The sequence below is a fragment of the Anguilla rostrata genome, chromosome 3 (assembly GCF_018555375.3).
Source record: "Anguilla rostrata isolate EN2019 chromosome 3, ASM1855537v3, whole genome shotgun sequence".
NCBI classification, from domain to species: Eukaryota; Metazoa; Chordata; class Actinopteri; order Anguilliformes; family Anguillidae; genus Anguilla; species Anguilla rostrata.
In genome coordinates, this window is record NC_057935.1 from 21,146,816 (window position 1) to 21,168,232 (window position 21,417).

At 45.3% G+C, this 21,417-nt stretch overlaps 1 protein-coding gene and 1 long non-coding RNA gene across 2 annotated transcripts in view; one reads left to right on the plus strand and one right to left on the minus strand.

Moving 5' to 3' along the window:
• LOC135250443 (transmembrane protein 163a-like) overlaps positions 1 to 19,118 on the plus strand; it is a 49,466-nt gene extending 30,348 nt beyond the window's left edge. The window contains exons 3-8 of the mRNA XM_064326721.1: positions 1,573 to 1,616; positions 1,916 to 2,007; positions 5,705 to 5,801; positions 15,426 to 15,537; positions 17,472 to 17,613; positions 18,015 to 19,118. Coding sequence (XP_064182791.1) covers positions 1,573 to 1,616; positions 1,916 to 2,007; positions 5,705 to 5,801; positions 15,426 to 15,537; positions 17,472 to 17,613; positions 18,015 to 18,075 — 548 coding nt within the window. The 3' untranslated portion in view covers positions 18,076 to 19,118. The remainder of the gene's footprint in view (positions 1 to 1,572; positions 1,617 to 1,915; positions 2,008 to 5,704; positions 5,802 to 15,425; positions 15,538 to 17,471; positions 17,614 to 18,014) is intronic.
• LOC135250444 (uncharacterized) lies at positions 1,322 to 11,150 on the minus strand. Its single transcript, XR_010328932.1, has 3 exons — positions 10,027 to 11,150; positions 1,880 to 2,045; positions 1,322 to 1,374 (listed from the first exon to the last, which is right to left on the minus strand). It is a non-coding gene; the product is annotated as an uncharacterized LOC135250444 (long non-coding RNA).
• Positions 19,119 to 21,417: the final 2,299 nt, after the last annotated feature.

Here is a 21,417-nt window from a genome sequence, read left to right on the forward strand (position 1 = left end):
CTGGAGCTAGTTATGTATCATACAGCTTGGATATTTTACCCCTATATTGTATGTTCCAGTTTTCATAAGACACACTGGACCATTCTGTGCGGAAGAGGAAACTCATTAGGTATCAGTCCTCTTCACTGCCTGAGTGACTTGTCAGACTTAATGAGAATATTCCAGAAGGCTTCTTTCCTGTAGCAGGGGGAAAAGTAGATTGCTGTCTTCACAAATTGTCAGCTTAATATGCTGTAAACAGAGAACCAAGAACTAGATCAAATTGATCAAAAACTAACCTTCACCAACCATTTCAGTAGTCATAGTTCATGGCCTATAGCTTGAGGGAGAATCTGTGTATAACCTTTCCCCCCCCTCCCCTCCTAAAAAAAAAACAAGACCACTGTATTGAGGTCACTTCTGACATGCAGGGGATTAATATGTACATTGTAGGAAGGCTCAAATCTCACTGTGAAGGCCCTTTCTGCAGTTACAGCGAGAGATTGAAATCAACATCGCCAGTCTGTTCTGCGGTCGGACATCTGTTGTCTGTGTACGTAGGTGTGGCTATCTGCCAGTTCTCATTTCGGTGCATCTGACTGAGTTTCCGTCTCACCACCCCCCCCCCCCATCCCCCCCCCCTGCCCCGGGCCCCCGCGAGCAACAGCCTGGTGCTGGTTTTCTTCCTCCCGCTGGTGCTTAGCAACAGGTGTCGCGCGGCCTACTCAGGGCTTGTTCTGCTCCGACGTCTAGCAGTCCGCCGAGCGCCTCCTTAACAGTAGGCCGCGATAGCTCTCTCCAGCAGGAGCCCTCCTGCCACCTCCTGCCACCTCCTGCCACGCCGTCCCAGAGGTGTTTGTTTTTTCCGTCCGGAATCCCCGGATCCTCATCTGCTCTCGGTGAATCATCGGGTCTGCGCCACAGAGCGGTCTCTCGCCGATGGGCTATAGGTGAATTCTCCCGTCGTGCTGGGAAACAACAGCACAGCGGTTATTGGAATAAAAATCTGTTGTTGTTGTTTTTTAGAAACCGCTTGGGGTAGGTTGTCTCTGCGCCGCTTTGATCTCTGCCAGAGAGCTAGCTCACGCCGAGCGTGCGTGGAATGAGTCCGCCTCCTGAGGGGCTGCTGTGACAATAACGGAGGGGCGCTGTGACCTTTGACCTTTGCGGTTCCGGCGTGAGCCGGCTACCGGGGGCGGAGCCAGCTGGCAGGGCCTGCTGGGCCGGTTGATACCTGGAGTGGGTCCAGCGCACCCCTCTTCCCTGCCCTGTCACACTGCTCTTTTACTAATGCCCAAGACCGCCCACACAAACGTCTTCAGATCCTTTCCAGGTTCTTAAAAAAAAGTTCAGCGAGACTGCTATTCCTTGCCTATTGAGGGCAATTAAAAAATCCTTTGAGAAAAACAAGCACAGATGTTTTGTGTTATTTATAAGGTCATATGAGAACAGAAACTAGAAAAAACTGGAAATTGTGTTCCTCTTCAAAACGTACCATTATGAATTTATAATCTGAATTATAATGCATTCTCCTAAATGAACTCTACCCTGTTTATTTTATTATTGATTTCCTGCTTTCTCTCTCTATTCTAGCTGTTTCCATTATGAGGCACAGTGCTTCAGCCTTTGGATTTGCTGTAAGTATCTCTTCAGTTACTGTTTAATTAAACAGTGATAAAATTACAAATTAACTCAGGAGGACTAATTGGCAGTTGAGGCAGTTGGTGATATTGTCTTTATGGAGAGAGCAATCCTGATCACTGTGTGAGAGTAGCATCCCTACTGATAGCCATTTTACTGCCCCACAATATAATTAGACTCTCCTAATAAAAGCTTGATTACCATGCTAGTGGTTACAGGGATGTATTTAAAAAGTGATTGTAATTATTTAGAAAGTCACCTGTTTGATGTCTTTTTCTGCCGGTTTGCCTTCCAGTTTGATGCCACCTTGGACGTGCTGTCCTCCATCATCGTACTATGGCGCTATAGCAACGCGGCCGCCGTGCACTCCGCCCACCGGGAGTACATGTAAGTGCGGACTCCGCCCCCTTCACTGCGACACACCCCTGTGTGCCGCATTTTAAACAGATAATGACATCAACAAAAACATTATAGGAAAGCCTATGAAGCTAATGGTAGCTGTGCTTTTTATCAGCTCTTTTATCTTTGTGAGAGAGCCGGAGCAGAGCACAGGTGTGAACGGGTACATTTTAGAGGGTATAGGTATGCCTTTGAGAGAGCACAGGTGTGTACAGGTACCTTTGAAAGGGCACAAGGGTGTGCATGGGCACATTTGAGAGGGTACAGGTGTGCATCAGTATGCCTTTGAGAGGGCACAGGTGTGCACAGGTATGCCTTTGAGAGGGCACAGGTGACAGACAGGTGGACGGGGAGCACAGGAATGAAGCACTGATCTCATCTCTCCCCAACTTTCCTGTGCTGCTTGCCTCTACGGAGCCCCCTGGGACAGCCTGGTGTGAAGTGTATCACCGTGGAGACGGGCTACAGCACGCCGCTGACTGAGCTTTCAGACTGAGCAGAGCATCCTTACCTCTGCTTTCATCCCAAGTGTCTGTATTCGCTCTGTGTGCCTCTACCCTCTCTGTGCTTCTGTCAGTCTGACTCCATTTATAATGCGAAGGTCTGAATGCGGACTCTGCTGCTGCGTAGTCGGGTAAAGAGCTCTACCCATTCAGCTTCAGTGAATGCGCAGCGGCACAAATAGATCATTTATCAAATGTATGCCCTGTACGTGGCCCTTGATAACAACTCTTGCTTTGCAGATACATTTAGTAGAAGCAGTCAAAGGAACTGTTTGCCACTTTTCATACGCAGCACTGCACACCCCGCATTCTTTTAAAAAAAAGACAATGCAGAAAACAGTGGGCTTAGCAAACCCCGCATTTACCACATTTCCAGCATCGAGCAGCAGGTTTCGGTCCACCTGGATTACAATGAGCAGCCTCTCGGGCAAAAAAGCTCTCCAGCTACTCCGCACCGCTGCTCTGGCCATTCATCAACGTTCCGTGACTGTGGAGTGAGGGCCAGCGTAGGCTCGCGGACTCCGAAAGTCTTAATCAGGGCACGGAAGGGAACCGAAACAGCGAAGCACCGCAGCTGCGTGTGTGTATTTACAGCCCCGCGGACGGCAACCATTCTCCTCCCAGCCCACTTTCATACTTCCCCAGGGTGGGGCCTTAAATTGCCCTGAATATTGATCAGCGAGGCCGCTCCCTGCTTTAAGGACAGTAATGAACCGTAATAGCTAATTCTGTATAAAGCGCCGCAGCAACAGCTTATAAACGTACGAAGGGACGGGGATGCGTGCTCCATTAAAAAAAAAAAAAGTTGACTGGTGTCATTACAGCAATAATTTAATAACCATAATTGCTTGCCAATAATTCGGCTCATTATTGCCATCCTGTTTTTGAAGCCGCTGCCCGTCTCTCTCGGTTCATCAGACAGTAGGTACGCAGTTTCGCAGGTAGGGGTAATGGAGAAGCAGTTGTGTGTCCTGGCGCGCGTTAATGGGAGAGTTTGTGCAGAGCGGCCGTCCTCCTGCAGCCGGTAATTGGCTCATTCTCCCTGATCCGCGGCAGCCGATGTCAGACGGCTCTCGGATGGAGCCGGGCCTAATTACCGGAGGTGCCGCTCGGTGCATGTGCAGCCAGGGAGACGCTAACGGCGGAACCGCGGGCTCCGAAACGCTCAGATAAGCAGCGGCTGCGCTCGCGAGGGGGGGCGATGGGCATTTTGCATCGCTCGCTTCGTTAGCTCGCAGACATGAATAAGGAACAGCAGGTGTAAGAATCAACCCTGCGTGGCGAGGTGGGGGGGGGGAGGGGGTGGGGGTGGGTGGTGTGTGGCTGAGTAGAGGGAGCAGGGAGATGGGGTCTCCAGCCATGATGGAGAAGCTACAGTGTGAATGTGACAGCGGGTGACGGATGATTACCTGTGGAAACCGCTCCTCACTATGAGCATAAAACATCTTGTATTCCTGTCCATACCCGTCCCCACTCCCCCCAATCTGACTGCTCCAGAGTCAGGGGTACAGGGAACATCTTGTGAACGTAATTCGCCAATCCTTTGTGGATGCATAGGTGTGAAATTACATCACCGTTACCCAGAAGCCCCCGGGGCCAGGGGGAGGGGAAGGAACAGACAGCTGTGTATGTGAAAGAGGCTCTGGGCTGAGCTACAGTGCCATTGCGCCTGCAGTCTGTTTGCTTTTCCATGCTTATTAGTCATCTAAACAGAGAAATATACATCCAAACATTATACATCCATTATATTACCATTATACACCCATAATATTACCGACTAAATTTACTGTGAATCCCAAGTGAATTAGTAGGAGCCTGTAGGAAACAGCATCTCCAGTCATTTCATTTGCATGTTTTCATGAGCAGGTCTCTTATGAAAACATGGTCTCTCTTGCAAAATAGATTTTAATCTGTATCAGACTTATGCTGGCTGTACACTTGATGACATTTTAAGCGATTTCACAGTCTTAGTCATAGTAAAATCTTGCCAGTCTTACCTTCTGTCGGTGCGTGCCAACGTCACGACTCACGATAGGTGTGAGATTACGTTAAGACGGTAGTCTTCATTTTGCGACGGTCTTTTTCTTATCTTGACCATTCCAACAAAATCCAACGTTTAATATTATTTTATGTCTTTGGTCTTGGCTCAAAAGGATTTTGATGGCCAATGAAGCAATCTATAATCCTACACTGCCAACAGCCAATAGGCGCGCTGTCTTTGTCTTACATCAGAATGCCGGTGTGTGAGTTTCCAACAGGAAGAGGAGGGTTAAGATAAAAAAATCTCAAAAATAATCTGATTGGAATCTTATAATGTGTGAAGCTGCATGATTTCCAGTCTTCGCAGAATCTTAAGATGTGTGCACCCCTATGACTGAAAACCCATGACAAATTGTTGTTAAAAGTGAGAGTGTGTCAGACTTTAGTCTAGAAGTTGTCTAGTGTAAGGCCAGCATAACCTGGTTAACTAACGGTTAAATAAAAAAAAATAAGCATAGATTTTTTCTCAACGAAACCGCGAGTGCCCTGGCGGTGTGGAGGAGATCTCCCGGCGGTAAATGAAACCTCCCGTTGCTTCCGTTTGTTCAGCGAGCGCCGTCCAAGAGGTACGCGCGGCGTTTAAAAGAGACGGAGGAACTGGGGGGGGGGGGGAGTAGATGCAACAGCGCTATCAAATTATCAGTTCAGGCAGCGCCTTAAAAATGGCCTGGGACAGGAACGCCCTGTCCCTCTGAGACGCGTCTGGGCTGCCGGACGGGTATCTAGGCCAGCGTGCGTGACCAGACAGGCCACCGGACGGACAAAAGGAGGGACCCGAATCCTAATGCATCGCCAGCAGGGGAAAATGGCAGAATATACGGACCCTTTCTGTTGGGACAGGTCTGAATGTGTTGTGCTCCACATTTAAAGACAGTAAACAGCAGACTCTTATCTTTAAAAGGCACCTTTCTGGATATTCAAAACACGTCTCTGCTGTATAACATGGTAAATGCTATTTAAGGTGCCAGGTTTTGGCTCTGAAAGTCTAGATTTCAGAGGAGCTCTGTTCATTCAGTAACATCATCTGGAGAGCTGATGTGCATTTCTGTGTGTATTTGTGTGTGTGAGTGCATTTGTGTGCATGTGCCTGCATATGTTTGGTGTTGCTAATTGCACACTGACCATCTTGTGTTCTTCCACAGAGCATGTGTGATTCTGGGGGTGGTGTTCATCCTGTCCTCCCTGTGCATTCTGGGAAAAGCCATCCATGACCTGGCCACCAAGTTGCTCCCTGAAGTGGTAAGCACCTCCATCACAGAGCACACACCTGTGCATGTTTACATCAATGCCCCATGCAGGTTGATCCATACCTGACAATACCTTTCTCACAGTTGGCGAATTAAACTCAGAGTTTTTTTCGCTATCCTTATGGAAAACCTGGTTTTTCAAATAATTCTACACGCATAAATAAATAGTAACAGAAATCATCTTTAGGTGAAGTGTACAGGCAAAGAGCACGATGGCGGTTTGGATGCGTCAGCTCTGGGTAAGTGATGCAGGAACACTTGCTCTAAGAACGAGAGCGGCCTTATTCTCCATTATCAGCGAAGGTTTCCTGGAACTGCTTTTAAAAACCTTGCTATTATTGTCACTTTACCGAGTCTGAAATCAAACGCAGACAGATTTGACCTGTCAACTGAAAGCCGAGCTGTGGCTGCGTGATGCATTTTGAAGAACGGGCTTTGTTTACGCGATCCTATAACAAATGGCTACGTTCTCTATCCTCGTCCTCCGTCGCCGCCGCGCAAATTTTCTCTCGCGCGGCTGTCGGGTGTGACGGCGCGAAAGCCCGACACCTCCCAGAGGGATATTTAGATCAGGCGTACCGCGGAACGTCCAGGCCGATACCTGCGACGCGTCTGAGCGCGCTGCCCCCTGCTGGGGGGAACGAAACGAAACGGGGCCCGCGGGTCGGGAGGAGGCGGCTTGCGAAAGAGAGAACGGCTCTGAGACCCCGGTCCCAGAATAGTCTCGTCGCACTGTTGCCAGGCAATGGCAGACGTCTTAGATAAATAATGAATTCATTTCAACCCGTCTCCTTTCTGACTGAGTTACGAAATGGAACAGGAGGCACGCACAAAATGGAACGACAGCCATCGCACATATTCTCTACAAGCGAATTTATCTTCTAAATGATGTAGCTTTGATCCAATGATCCAAGAATGTAATTACTGTTTAGATATCACCTTTTGAGTAGTTTGAGTAGGGATGGCAATTCTCCAAGCTTAATGCATAAATACTTGCCTCAGTTCCCCCTCAATGTAAATGCTTCTGTAGTTTTATCACAGAGAGCAAAACATGAAAATGACAAATTGTACACCAAACCATTGAATTGTGCACATATTGTCTCTATAAATCCCCATTTACTCCATACACCTCTATTGTGATTACGTAGTCTGTGGCAAATACCTATTCATATTTGCAGATTAGGTAGCAGAGTTGCATATTCTTCGAATCTAGCGTCTGCAGTAAAAGGATGAATGTGGAATTTTATGAGCTCCGCATCTACGCTATAGCAACCGCCAGTGAACAGCTGGGCCATAACGAGCGAGTGCACACAGGTTTAGTGATGACAGTGCGGCTTGACACAGATACCTTAGCGAGCAGAGGAATGCTTAAAAAGAAAGACAGAGAGAAGGAGAATTGAAGAGGCTCACAGACTTAGATAAATGGACGCACAGGAGGAAGAGATAGCCAGATGCACAAGAACAGACAACGAAGGAGAGAGGGAGTGAGTGAGTGAGAGAGAGAGAGAGAGAGAGAGAGAGAGAGAGAGAGACAGAGAGAGAGAGAGAGAGAGAGAGAGAGAGAGAGAGAGAGAGAGAGAGAGAGAGAGAGAGAGAGAGAGAGAGAGAGAGAGAGATGGGTCTGTTTTCAGATGCCAGCTGCTGTGTTTTAATCAAAACTGCACAGCTTCACTTTGGAAAGCTCTTGGTCCAGAGAGAGCCTATTAAAGCCTGTTCTGGCACATAGCAGCAGTGTATAAAAATAGCTTCTGTATTCTAGTTTTCTTTTCGTTCTTTCTGATGTCAGAAAGGTTCCTTCTGCTGAGCTGCATGTACAGTGCAATCCGTAAGTATTTGGACAGTGACACAATTTTTTTGTAGGTTTGGCTCTTTACTCCAGCACATTGGATTTGAAATGAAACAAAGCGCAGACTGTCAGCTTTATTTCCATCCATATTGGGTGATCCATGTAAAAATTACAGCCAAAACAACAACAAAAAATAATGACACTGTCCAAATACTTACGGACTGCATTGTATGAAATGTTGATAAGGCCCTGATTAAAACTGCCATTGTGACTGAGGACGTGACCAGCAGAGGTAGACCCATACAGTGGGAGTTCAGACAGTCCTCACTGTTGCTGGTCCTGTGACAGCGGCTCTCCCACGAGAGAGCATTGCTTGCAGACATCTCAGTCCAGTTTTCAAAAAGTGCACACTCTGTTCTGCATTCCTTCCTTCCTCCTCGTAAGTCACTGTCCACAAAGGGGCCTTCAGAGTGAGTCACCTTTTGGCCACATAACATGATCCCACATGCAGTACATGTGGTTCTGGGAGATGCTGGTGTGCTTATAGCCAGCCCAGGTATAGTTAACAACTGCATACAATTAACTCCCAGCACTGGGGTTGTGAGAACTTGACTGGCTAGTGGTACTTTAGTTAGATGTGAACCTGAGACGATTCAACCAGTCTTGTCAAGATTTTGCACCTGGAATCATGAGGACTCCATCCATCCATTATACCCACTATACCCACTTATCCTAGGCAGGGTCATGGGGGGTGCTGGAGCCTATCCCAGCGTGCACTGGGCAAAAGGCAGGAATAAACTGTAGGGCCTGAGGACTCCAATCAGAGAAATTGATTTTGGGTCCTAATGAAGTCCATATTTAGGACTGAGGGATCCCTTCCACTCTGAGAAATGAGCATAAGCAGAACACAGGACCGTGCTTATCGACTGCTCATTTTGTTCTGATGCAGATTCAGTGGGAGCGGATTGTGCGCGTAGATGCGATAATGATATAATAGCATACTTACTGGATGACACTTCAAATTCTTGAACAGACAGAGAGTGTGTCAAGTGCCAAGGCTCTTAAAGTGAGAGCAGTCAAACCCTACATTTTCCATAATTACCTTATCGTGCATTAGAGCAAAACAGACTATGTGTATCTGTGATGCCACTTTAAGTAGTACATTCCAAACGAACAAGAAATGTTTGCTATTTGTGGAATTAAGTGTGATATTTTACCTCCGGAATATAAAGACAGCCTGGGTTGCACTTATATGTGATTTTGTATTACCTTCCAGCTCCCACACTGATATATTCCACAGCTTCTGTGTGAACGGACCAGATGAGACTAATTAATTGGCTCCAGGGGCATTGGCAGGAAGAGAGAGAAAAAAAACGTTCAAAATGTACCAAGATATTGATAACATTTGTGCATCTGGTTTTTAATTTTTAGTTTTCTAAATATTATTTGGGGATATGCATCTGCAAATTCAGATAAATTGTTATAGTGCAGGGTTAACTGCATGTAAACCCATGGGTTATTATTTGCAGAATGGGTGTCATAATAATATCATTAAATAACTATAATTGCGTAAATAACAATGAAGTTGGTGCCATTTGCTGGAAAGACAGGCAACGTGAAAGCATTTTACAGCAGCAAAGTGCTGGAAGTCTTAAAGTAGACAGTGAGTGTTATGGTAATAAATAACCATCAAATGAATTAATATTGGATTCAAGTAATAAGATGACATTTTACCCTCCGATAACACAGCAGTGACCAACTCCACTGATAAATATATATAATGTAATAAATGTTTAGATGTGTTTTGAGTAGTTTGAATTGAGATCACAATTCTCAAAGCTCAGCACATAAATGATTTGCTTCAGTTCCCCTCAGTGTAAATGCTTCTGTAGCTTTATCTCAGAGTAAAAAAAACATGAAAATGATGAATTGTACACATTTATCACCAAAACATTTTTTCCATCATAGATTAGGGGCTGCCCAATCCTGTTCCTGGAGATATTCTGTCCTGTAGATTTCTAATCCAACCATGACAAAGCATACCTCATTCAACAGCTAGAGATCTCATTGAGCTACCAATTAGTCAAACCAGGTGTGGCAAATTAGGGTGGAAACAACAACCTACCAGACGGTGATTGCCAGGAACAGGGCTGGGCAGCCCTGCCATAGATCAACAGCTTAGTAACTTTGGACGGAGTGTGGAGAGCTTTTTCTAGCCTCTACCAATAATTCCAGTGTTTCACGTCAACAGAAGAATTTTTCAAAGAGTATACCCTGATGCCAGTAACAAGGGCAATGTTTTTTAATGCCTGCAGATTTTAGGATAGTGTCATATTTTATACCTGCATGTTTGCCAGTGATTACTGATGAAGGTGTCTGCTACTTTCCATCAGTGAATTACATGTCATTGAAATAAGGCTTGTAACATTACCTTATTGCTAAGCAATAGCGTTTTTCCATGGTGTCATGCCATGGGTTCCAATCTTGGTCCTGGGAACAGGGTTTGTATGCTGGTTTTTCAATATCTTGATCATTTAAGGTTGCTGGAAACGTGTAAGTTGTATGATAAATTTTCAACAATGGCTAGTTGCCTAGTTGCCGTTTGCTTTGTCTTTGAACTCTTCATTTTCCACAAGTGTTCACTCTTTCAATTAGGACCCAATGATTTCACCTGCCAGTCTATAATTGAATCAATTAAAATGGAACCTATTTCTATCTGAATCGTTTCTCGTTCAGCGGATTACATAGACTGAAAGCAATAGCTGTTCTGACTGATTAAATGTCTTGGGATGTGCATATGAAATATTTATTCTTCGTAGTGTGCTCAGCCATTTCTGACATAATATGGCTTTAATATGGCCAATTGGCATTAAAAGTGTCAAATTAAAATTCCATTAGCAGCTTGTTACAATTCAGAGGCTGGAATAACGATTGGAATGAAAGCCATCGCACACAGTGTGTCCCCAGGGCCGGGTTTGGGCAGGGCTGGCTAATGCAGCCTCCATTTTGAGTGTTCTGGGGGTGCGCGGCGGAGGCTGCCGCCGCATACAGGCACGCTCAGTACCCTGCTGGCTGCTCCGGGTCCCCAGCGAGCTGATCGCTGATGAAACAGAGCAGAGAATAATCCTCCTCTTTGATGAAGAACTGATTTGGTGTCAGCTCTCCACATGCATAAAGCATGCACACTCAGGTGCACACGTGTAAACATGATGTGCACGCACTCACACACACACACACACACACACACACAGACACACAGTCACACAGTCACACACTCTCCCCCTTTCTGTCTCTCTGTTCGAACACACGCTTGGCTTGAAAGGAAAAATCTGCGCGGCTGAGTTGTGTTTCCAAACCAGTTAAAATAATATCCATGCTTAGTATTGGAGAGAAAGTATTTCACAGCGTTTTGCATTTATCGATTTGACACATCGAAATCAACAATTGAATCCCTCCCCTTCTTGGAATGAAATTCACAACAACACTTAAGGCTTAACATTCCGAATGAGAAACCGGTGAAATTAGATCAAATAAAAATCAATGCTTTCTGCTCCTCCCTTTTCACGGGATGCAGGGACGCGCGGCCTCTTGTTGGTTCATTCTGTTTCGGATCGATTCGAGCAATTGGGTTCAATTTCACTGTAACCCTCTTTCTGTGCGTAGCACTGCTGGTGTGCTCCAGACATGTGACCAGGGCTCTGTGCGTCCGTGGCAGGAGCTGGAGGGGGGGGGGTGTTGGGGGAGGGTGTCAGGATGGTATCCCATGAGCAGACCCACCTGACCCATGTGTGGGTGGCGAGGCTGAGAGGGGTGTGGGGGAGGGGCCTCACTCTTCCGTTCCTATAGGGACGGAGTGTGGCACAGTGGGTAAGGAACTGCGCTTGTAACTGAAAGGTCGAAGGTTCGAATCCCGGGTAAGGACACTGCCGTTGTACCCTTGAGCAAGGTACTTAACCTGCATTGCTTCAGTATATATCCAGCTGTATAAATGGATACAATGTAAAGTGCTAAGTAAAAAGTTGTGTAAGTCGCTCTGGATAAGAGCGTCTGCTAAATGCCTGTAATGTAATGTAATGTAATGTTCCTCGCCCCCTTTTTCTTTTCAAGCTCCGGGTCACACAGTGGGGTTCAGTTTTCAGAGATTTATCTCCCCTCACATATCTGACCTGCTGGGGGGGTTGAGGGGATTAGATTTAAAATGAAGAAAGCGTGGGACTGGTCAGTGTGGGAGGCCACAGACACCGTGGATTCAGATACAAAATGGATTGTCTTTCTCAGACAGCTACTAAAGCATGAAAACATCCACCTTCTTGATTTAACTGAAGTAAAATGGCCCTTGTTTATCACATGCTTAAGAAAGCCTTAGGGGGAATAGTTATGAGGAAAAAAATGCAGTTAGACTAAAAAAGGATTTACATGCTTGTGATAGAAGGTAAGAGGATCTGATAGAGGATAATGGCCATATAATTACAGCAGTGTACTTTAATCTCGAAAAGGAAGTTGAGTTGCGTTCAAATTTGGTATCTCTATTCCTTCCCGGAGAAAGCCAGACGAAGTCTGGTCATGGGCGTGAGTTTGCAGTTTTAGTGCACAATGTTGCACATTCTGCCTGAGGAATCGATATGAGCGATGCTGGCTGGCCTTTGCTGCTAATCACCTCTGCAGCGCCAATATTGGCAAGGTGCTGCTGGTCTATCCGGGGCATGCTGCTTTGTTTTCTGGCCACAGTAGGACCGTCAAACTTTTGGCAGCACCCGATTTTGATAACAATTAACAACAGTCAACAACAGTCCTTTTTAAGGTTTCTGATTGCAGCATGGCATTTAGGCAGATGCAGGCCCCATATGCATTTTTTGCTTGTCTGGGCGCCTGCTATTGTTCACTGCTGTGGGCCCAGCACTGGACTCTATGTGGCGCATGATTCAGGAGATATTTTAGTGGCATGATTGTGTACAGCACCTCAGACAAATCACCCTCTTTCACTGTGAAAATGTCACATTGTGCCTTTTAAGCTGGTTCTGTATTACTTTTGTACTAAAAACTACATTCAGTTTGACTCAGCCGAGCCGAACGTTCTCTGTAAGAAAGTGTTATTGAATTCTCTTTAGCTATATAAAATTATGAGTCACAATTTCTTGATGTGAAAAATCATTTTTGATTACCTTGGATGCAATCAAAAAAAACTTCACACTAGCATAAAAATAGCCTTCCTAGTTAAAGCCAAGTCACATTCCAGACTAATTAAAACCCTGAGTGTGAATGGGTTATGACTCATGTGAAGCTCTTGGAGGAGATTGAAAATCATCACCTCAAAGCTGCTTCTACCTGCTGCTGAAGAGCAGAGCCGTCGGTCCTGCTAGGCAGATCAGGCACTTCTTCTCTCCCAGGTCCTCACATTCTCTCCCAGGGCTCCACCTTCTCTCCTAGGGCCCCACCTTCTCTCCCAGAGCCCCACCTTCTCTCCCAGAGCCCCACCTTCTCTCCCAGGGCCCCACCTTCTCTCCCAGAGCCCCACCTTCTCTCCCAGGTCCTCACATTCTCTCCCAGGTCCTCACATTCTCTCCCAGGGCCCCACCTTCTCTCCCAGGGCCCCACCTTCTCTCCCAGGGCCCCACCTTCTCTCCCAGAGCCCCACATTCTCTCCCAGGGCCCCACCTTCTCTCCCAGAGCACCACCTTCTCTCCCAGGTCCTCACATTCTCTCCCAGGTCCTCACATTCTCTCCCAGGGCCCCACCTTCTCTCCCAGGGCCCCACCTTCTCTCCTAGGGCCCCACCTTCTCTCCCAGAGCCCCACATTCTCTCCCAGGGCCCCATCTTCTCTCCCAGAGCCCCACCTTCTCTCCCAGGTCCTCACATTCTCTCCCAGGTCCTCACATTCTCGCCCAGGGCCCCAACTTCTCTCCCAGAGCCCCACCTTCTCTCCCAGGGCCCCACCTTCTCTCCCAGGTCCTCACATTCTCTCCCAGGGCCCCACCTTCTCTTCCAGGCCCTCAGATTCTCTCCTAGGGCCCCGCCTTTTCTCCCAGGGCCCCACCTTCTCTCCCAGGGCCCCACCTTCTCTCCTAGGGCCTCACCATCTCGTCATCCTTTGACAGCAGAAGATACATATGGTGCCAAGGTATTGGAGGGGCCCCCAAATTATTTTTTGCCTAGGGTCCCCAAAAGTCTAGGAACAGCTCTGCCTAAGAGTATAGATTTACACTCAGGGGTGGCAGTAACATGACTTTCAGTAACCTCTGAGAGACCCCATCAATCATTTCACTGTGAGACAGACCTGTCTCTCTGATACATCCCAAATAGTAATAAAAATGGATTAATCCCTCTCTTTCAGTGATAAACACATTCTTGTCACAAGAATGAGATCCAGGTAACAGTGATGACCTTCACGTCAATTCCTTTTTTGTCAGTGGATCATTTCAGATGGGCCAGTTTATATTGTGGACTGGCCCCAAGATTATTGGGGTATTACTATTATAAGTATGACATCACAATTTCCTTCAAGTATTCTAAGGACCGTTTGATGTTGAATGTGCAGATGCTGTATTTCATGTTGGGTTACCAGGTTCAGGGAACAGCGCTAGTGGAGCAGGGAACAGCACTAGTGGAGCAGGGAACAGCGCTAGTGGAGCAGGGAACAGTGCATTTGGTGCAATGAACAGCGCTAGTGAAGCAGGGAACAGCGCTAGTGGAGCAGGGAACAGCACCAGTGGAGCAGGGAACAGCGCTAGTGAAGCAGGGAACAGTGCTAGTGGAGCAGGGCTCAGCACTAGTGGAGTAGGGAACAGCGCTAGTGGAGCAGGGAACAGCACCAGTGGAGCAGGGAACAGTGCTAGTGGAGCAGGGAACAGCCCTTTGAGCCCTCCCTAACCCACACTGTCAGTACTGCTTCCAAAAGGTAAAGGTTTTTCTGTTTTTTTATTCCAGTCCTCCTGACTCCTTTTATCCTCTCCAGCACCTCTCTAACTCTGGAGAAGGTAGAAAGTTTACTCACTGTTTGGATTTGGATCTCCATCTTTTTAAACACTCCAAAATCCTGCTGCCGAGGAGGTAACAGCATGCATTTTGTGAATTCTGTAAGCTTGACTGGAGACAGAAAGGCATTAAGGAATCAAAACCACGAAAGAAAAGATTTGCGTCAATCCATCTCTTGCCTTCAGGATGTGCACAACAGAAGTCAGCACTCAGCTACAGAATGCTTTCAAACCTTTTATTGGTTTTTAAAACCAGCCTGCCAGTGTTAATATTTGTAAAGAAAAGCGTTCATATTTGGACGTTAGTATGTCATGTCATTAAATTGCACGCTCATCTATGCTGATGTCACCTCATAATAGGACTACTGAAACTGAATGTGTTTGGGTAAAATAAAATTATTCCTTTGCTTCTTTTCTCTTCTTAAGGGTTTCACTGAAACCAGTAACCTTGTGAAGACAGTTTTTTATTCCAGAGAAATATGCAAAAAGGCCACTGCAATATTTATGATGCTACTGAGTCAGAGTGCACTCTCTCTCTCTCTTTCTCTCTCACTCACTCCCTTCTCTGTCTCTCACTTTCTCTTCTTGTCTCTATCTCTCTCTTCTGTCTCTCACTTTCTCTTTCTCGATCTGTTTCTGTCTTTCTGTTTCTACCTTGTTGTCTCCTTGCTGTCCTACCAGTTCCTCTGGATTTTCTTTTGAATGGATGATGTTCTGTGAGTGAACCACACACTTCCCTGCCATGTAGGACAATTTTGGTTGAAAATACTGTCACCCATATTTTAGTCAGATTAAAAATACCATCGTTCCTCATTATTTCTTTCTTTCTCTCCCTCCCCCTCTCTCCCTCTCCGCCAGGATGATTTCCTCTTCAGCGTGTCCATCGTGAGTGGCATCATATGTGTCATCCTGGCCGTGCTCAAGTTCATGCTGGGGAGGGTACTGACCAGCAGGGCCCTCATCACCGACGGTAAGAAAGGCGGGATCAGCCAATCCGTCAATCAGTGCCGCTCTGCCCACTCCCTGCGCCGTGGCAACAGCGCAATAAAGAAAATGAATGAAAAATGAAGAATGGTAATCAGGATCTGTAAGGGGGAAATAAACGATCGCAATAAACACGGCGCTAGAGGCTACTCGCTCGCTCAGCTCCCCCTTTATTCGTGCACGTGGGCTCTGAGCCAATCAGATCCCATTACTCCCGAGGTCCAGCCAATCAGATTCTCCTTCTTAGACAATCCAATAATGCTTTGTAGCTTCTTTTGAAGGCTGCTTTATTTCCCTGGGGGCTCTGGCTGGTGGTGGCGAGGAGTGACAGGAAACAGCAAGCCGGCAGCCTGCTTTGTCCTGACTGCTTGTGCTCTCTCGCTAGGCTCCTCTGGCCTTTATATATTAGTGGATGAGGGGGTCTGGGATGCGGGGGTGGTGGGGGAATGGGGGCACCCCCGCGGAAGCTAAATTTTCCAAAGCTGCCGCTGCAGACACTGCGGACGGACATCTTCATTAGACTGTGTGTGGGTGGGGACAGAGGCTGACAGGTAACACAGGGGGGAGAGAGATATACCAGCAGCAAAGAATCTTCCCTCTAATAAAATGGATACCTGAGAGACTGATGGAGAGGGAGAGAAAGAGAAAGAGAACTACACGTACCTGAGAGTACGTGCCTGTTCTCTGGATATCTATATGCACACCTGGGGTGTTAAAATAGCAGGAGGCTAGGAAGTGCTGTTCCCACACCCATTTCATTAAAATGTTATTTGTATAGCGGTTTTTCAGAGACACAGCCACAAAGGCACAATGCAGGAAAACAGGAAAATATGAAAAGACCGCCATGAAAAGCACTATGAGGAAAGCGTGTACTGCTCAAGATCAGTTATGCTGATATTTTATGCAAAACATTACTGTATATAGAATACCTTAGCCCCCCTCCCATGAATCATAAAATGGATAAACCCCATAAAAATGCTCCCTGCAATGACTGAGGACAGCTAACAAATGTTCATTTAATATCAGAATAAAACAGGAGAATAGCCATTTTGTTATATTATCGCAACAGGGCTTATTAGTTTGAAAATGTAGATTCATTCATTTGAAAAAGAGCCAATTTTCAAAGTGGATGGGGGTAGAGGTACAATTGATTTTTTTTTTCTTTCTGGCAGCTACCATTTTTTTTAACACATCCTGCTACAGATTGTTTAACTTCTCTCTTCTCTCTGCCAAATGACTCTGTAATTGGTGAAAAAACAAGGTTTAAACAGACAGCAGGTCCGGAACAGACAGACTGGAAGCTAACAGCAGACTTTCAAATAGTCCTTAAAACCCTTGGCATCAAGCTCGAGAAGATGGTCTTAACAGATAAAAATAGCCACAAAAATTTGCATAACCTTTTCAATTAAAATGCATAATTCCTGTTTAACAGGAAAGCATTTCCATTATGTGGAATGTGGCTTTATTGAAACACTTGCACAGTTTCAGAGACTGAATATTTCTTATTTACCTTCAAGTGGTCTGGATTTAAGATATTGCCATTGTGTGTTCACATTCGTTTGCACGCTTTATGCTATACAATGCAAGTTTTCGGAAGGGAATGTAATTCTCTTTTTACCTGAGAATTAATTATACAGCAAAAGGATCTTCTTCCTGTCCTTCTAGACTGTAGAACGTTGTACTTCTGAAGGAGAACGGATTGCTGTAACTCAGAAATATCTTCGTAACAACTGAATACCCTCTACTGTTCAAGGCAGTCAATACAAAAAAAACAACTGCCTTTTCGCCTGTGTTCTATTGATTGAATTAACCAATACCTGGAGGGGTATTTTTTTCAGATGCCCTTGCGCAAGGATACCACTACAGCATAGACTGGACATCTGCTAGATTCATCCCTTTGTCTGTCGGCCTTTTCCGCAGGTTTCAACTCCCTCGTCGGGGGCATCATGGGATTCTCCATCCTCATCAGCGCAGAGGTTTTCCGGCACCATCCGGCAGTCTGGTACCTGGATGGGACAGTGGGCGTCCTGATTGGCCTGATCATCCTGGCTTATGGAGTAAAGTGAGTCCGTGCTTTACACCCCCCGGTGTCTTACACACAGGAGTGAGGCTAAAAACGCTACCCTCTATCTCTGCCTGATGTAAATTGGTTCCTCTCTCCGGGCCATAATTATACTCCATGTGCGGAAAATTCCTTTTCGCCTACTTGAGCGCACCTTGGTAACTCTTCCCCTGGGCGATGCACTAATGTTTTTTTCCTTTTTTGTAGTTCTGTTTTTTCAAACACTGCCACAGAATTCCTTTGGGTCGGGTGGTTAGGCAGTGCAGACTCCAGTAATCTCACAATGATTTCAGATCATTTTAGAGAAATGGCGCCCTCTTTCTTTGCAACATCGCAATTGCAAGTGAGACGCTACATGACATCACAATTGCTCAGCGAACACTCTCCCACTTGTGCTGCAGGCTGCTGCTGGACATGGTTCCCCGGGTGAGACAGACGAGGAACTACGAGAGGTTCGAGTGAGAGTGGGACCCCAGCGCTTGGAGCGTGGTGCTTGGTGGGGCGGGGCCCTATCCAAGCCCCGCCCCCTCAGGCACACACATGGAAAGAGACTCAGAGGACAAGTATAGACCTTAAGGTGCCAGTGGTATTTCAGTTCAAACCTCCCACTGTCTGTATCTTTAACCCCAGCTGTGTTATTTATGGTTATGAACTGAAGAGGAGAAGTTGAGAAGGAAGGGCCTCACCTTTCATTCTCCGCCCATGCAAAGGTGGGTGGAGCATGTGGGGTGGGCGGAGCATGCGGGGTATGGGGCAGAGCGTTGTTTCACCTCGATGGTCTCCTTCAGCTCCCAATGTCCCCGCTTCAGAAAGCCACCATTGCCCCCTCTGTGATGCTCTCCAAACGGTAGCCTGAGCTGCCGGTTAGCCACACTGAAACCGTGTTCTGGCCACTGCAATCGAAACAGGCTGCTTGTCCTGCGGTCACTTGCGCTTCTGGTGTTTTTTTGTTCCGACAAAACGGCCCATTCTACATCCTTCCCGGCTCAAAGTATTTAACGAGTTTGTCTCATTTGCACGGTTTTAGAGGTGGACTGGTGTGAAAGACATAACTGATGATGAGTTTGATCATTCACAAGTTGTTAGCTAGGCTAGTTAGCCCCATGAAAAAGGCCTTAACAGGGTACTGTCCAGTCTTTCCCCAGTACTGACTAGAAATAGTTTATTTTACATTGTTTGAGATGACTATATTAATGTATAATAATTAACATCTTTTGAGATGATTATATTAATAATGTAGAATACTTAATATATTTGAGATGCTTACATTAATGATATAGAACACAGTATTTTTAGATGATTATATTAATGATGTAGTCCATTGTGAAGGAGGTACCTGTGGCCGCAGTGTAGGGTAGGTATAGAAATCCACCTGTGTGGAATCAACATCAGGTGGTCTTACCTGTGTTTAAGACCCAAGGAAACTGTACCAACCTCCTTTTCCAGGCATCCTTGGGAAATCTCTAAACGGGAAAGAAGCACAGAACGTTGACAGGAATGTGTTGACATCAGGCAAAAACTCAGATGTCCATTCAAAATATGATTGGACATCTGAATATGAATACGATTGGCCAATGAAAAAATCCGTTGGCCAATGTTGGTTTCTGAGCAGAGCACAATTCTGTAAGTTTAAAAAAGACAGCCTTACGGAGAAACTATGGAGAAAGTTCTCTATACACAGAACTTAAAACATCCCCCATTGATACTTATTATTAGCCATTATTTTTGTTTTTATTCAATATGCTATTATTTATCATTTTATTGTGTTGTTATTTCCAGTTTCTCGCGGTATCTTGAGACAAACAAGGATTGTATGTTTACAATTTCAGCATATTTATTAGGGCCATTTAGCATAATGATAATGGGATACTAAAGACATTTCAAGGGGTGGCTTCCTCAGATGAATTGTCTGGTGTTTGTTTGGATTTTTAAATTATTGTTTGTCATCTATGCTGAATTTGAATAATAGAATGATTATCAAGAAAGTTTGACTACCGACTTTCAAGGGAAAATCAAGCATGTGGAACCGAAGGTGTAGCTTTTTCCATAGTTGTTTAAATGCTGGCCGGACTTCAAGGGTGAAGCGAAAGAACTTTATCTCAATTTGATTCATCTGGCCTCATTTAACCTGTATGTTTCTCTAATACAGCATGGGAAAAGTGAAACTGCTTCTGATGCTGTCACACATTGGACCACTTGGGCCAATCAGAAGGTTCAACTTTTATTGAATGGTGACTGAAATGTCAAAGTTTCAGTCTTTTTGGTAAATTTGTATGGGCCTGAAGTCTAATGAGAAAGCACCTTATATTCAATGCAAAATAAATACATTTCCTTATCAATTCACATTCAAAGAGCATTTTACCTCCAAAACGTAATGAAAATCGTCTGTGGATAAAACATTCAACTGCTGTTACAAAATAAAAACTGTACATACCGTCTCCCACCTTAAGTAGCTTGGTGTTGGAAAAAAACTATATGCCATCTTTTATTTTTGGGTGAAATTCCCCTTTGAGAGCCTCTGTTATCTATTTAAATGGAAATCCCGGTAGAATTTTAAGAGATTTAAATATGTTTATGCTGTCGATTTACTGTTAATGTACTATCAACTGTATAGTTTTATTTATGAATGTGATACCAGCACCTTTTGTATATATGGTAATTATTGTACAGATAGTCTAGGACATGTTAATATTGCTATTGTCTGTTTAAGGAGACACCTGTGAAATTAAGCAAAAGTTAGCAATGGCATAACAGATTAATATTATTGTGCTATTTTTCAAATGAGGTTTAAAAATTGTATGTTTTCCCAAGTGGTAGATATTACTGTAAACTTTGGTTGTAGATCTGTACCATATAGAAAATGTACCCAGTGGTGTGAGAGTCGGCGAGTACTGTAACAAAAACATGTTCTCCTTACCAGGCAACGCGCCAATGTGATCTGTTGACAGCTTGTCTGTTCTGCTCACCGACACGGCACAAGGAGTCCTTTCCCACCGTCGGTTTCATGAAGTCTTTAAAAAGCTATCTTGCCTGCAGGATCTGATAACATAGCACTATGGAAGGTCCTCAGAATGTAGTTACTTCACGATCGCACCTGGTCCTGGTGTGCATTCTGTCCCAAGACGCACATGAACTTGAACACACACACAATAGGTAGGATTTGACAACTTGGAGCGCAATTTTGTTTTGGTTGTGTATGAGCCACACTTTCACCACACTAAAACAGTTCCTTTAAACTACAAATACATTAAACCTTGAGAGTTGTTGAACTAAGCTAGTTTTATTCAAATATCATAATTTGTGGGCATTTATTAATAAAATCAATTACCAAAAGGGTAATGTCTGTGTATGTAGCACAAAACCATTCATACTGATGTATGGTTAAACGGTATGAGACCGGGCATGCACATCGCAGTGAGGTTCCATAGCTGGACTTACTGTGACCACAAGGCTCATATACATGAGCATTACAGCTGTGCGGACAGACGAGCCTTTGGAAAATACTGCACTGCATTCTTCTCAAATGTCTATCGCTTAAGAGCTTAATTTAAAGATACCAGTCTTAGATATCAAAGCCATAATGACAGATGGGTGTCTGTTCATCTCCAGATACCTTAGACCTCCAGACCACGAGGCTGAAGATATTCTCCAGTCAGCCACCGTCCCTCTTTGGCACTATTGAACATGCTGGCATGTGTCTGCGGTTTCCTTGTGTTGAACACTGAATACAAGTAGCACAAAGAGTAGCACACACACACACACACTCCCTCTCCCCTTCTCTTTCTCTCTCACACACTCTTGCTC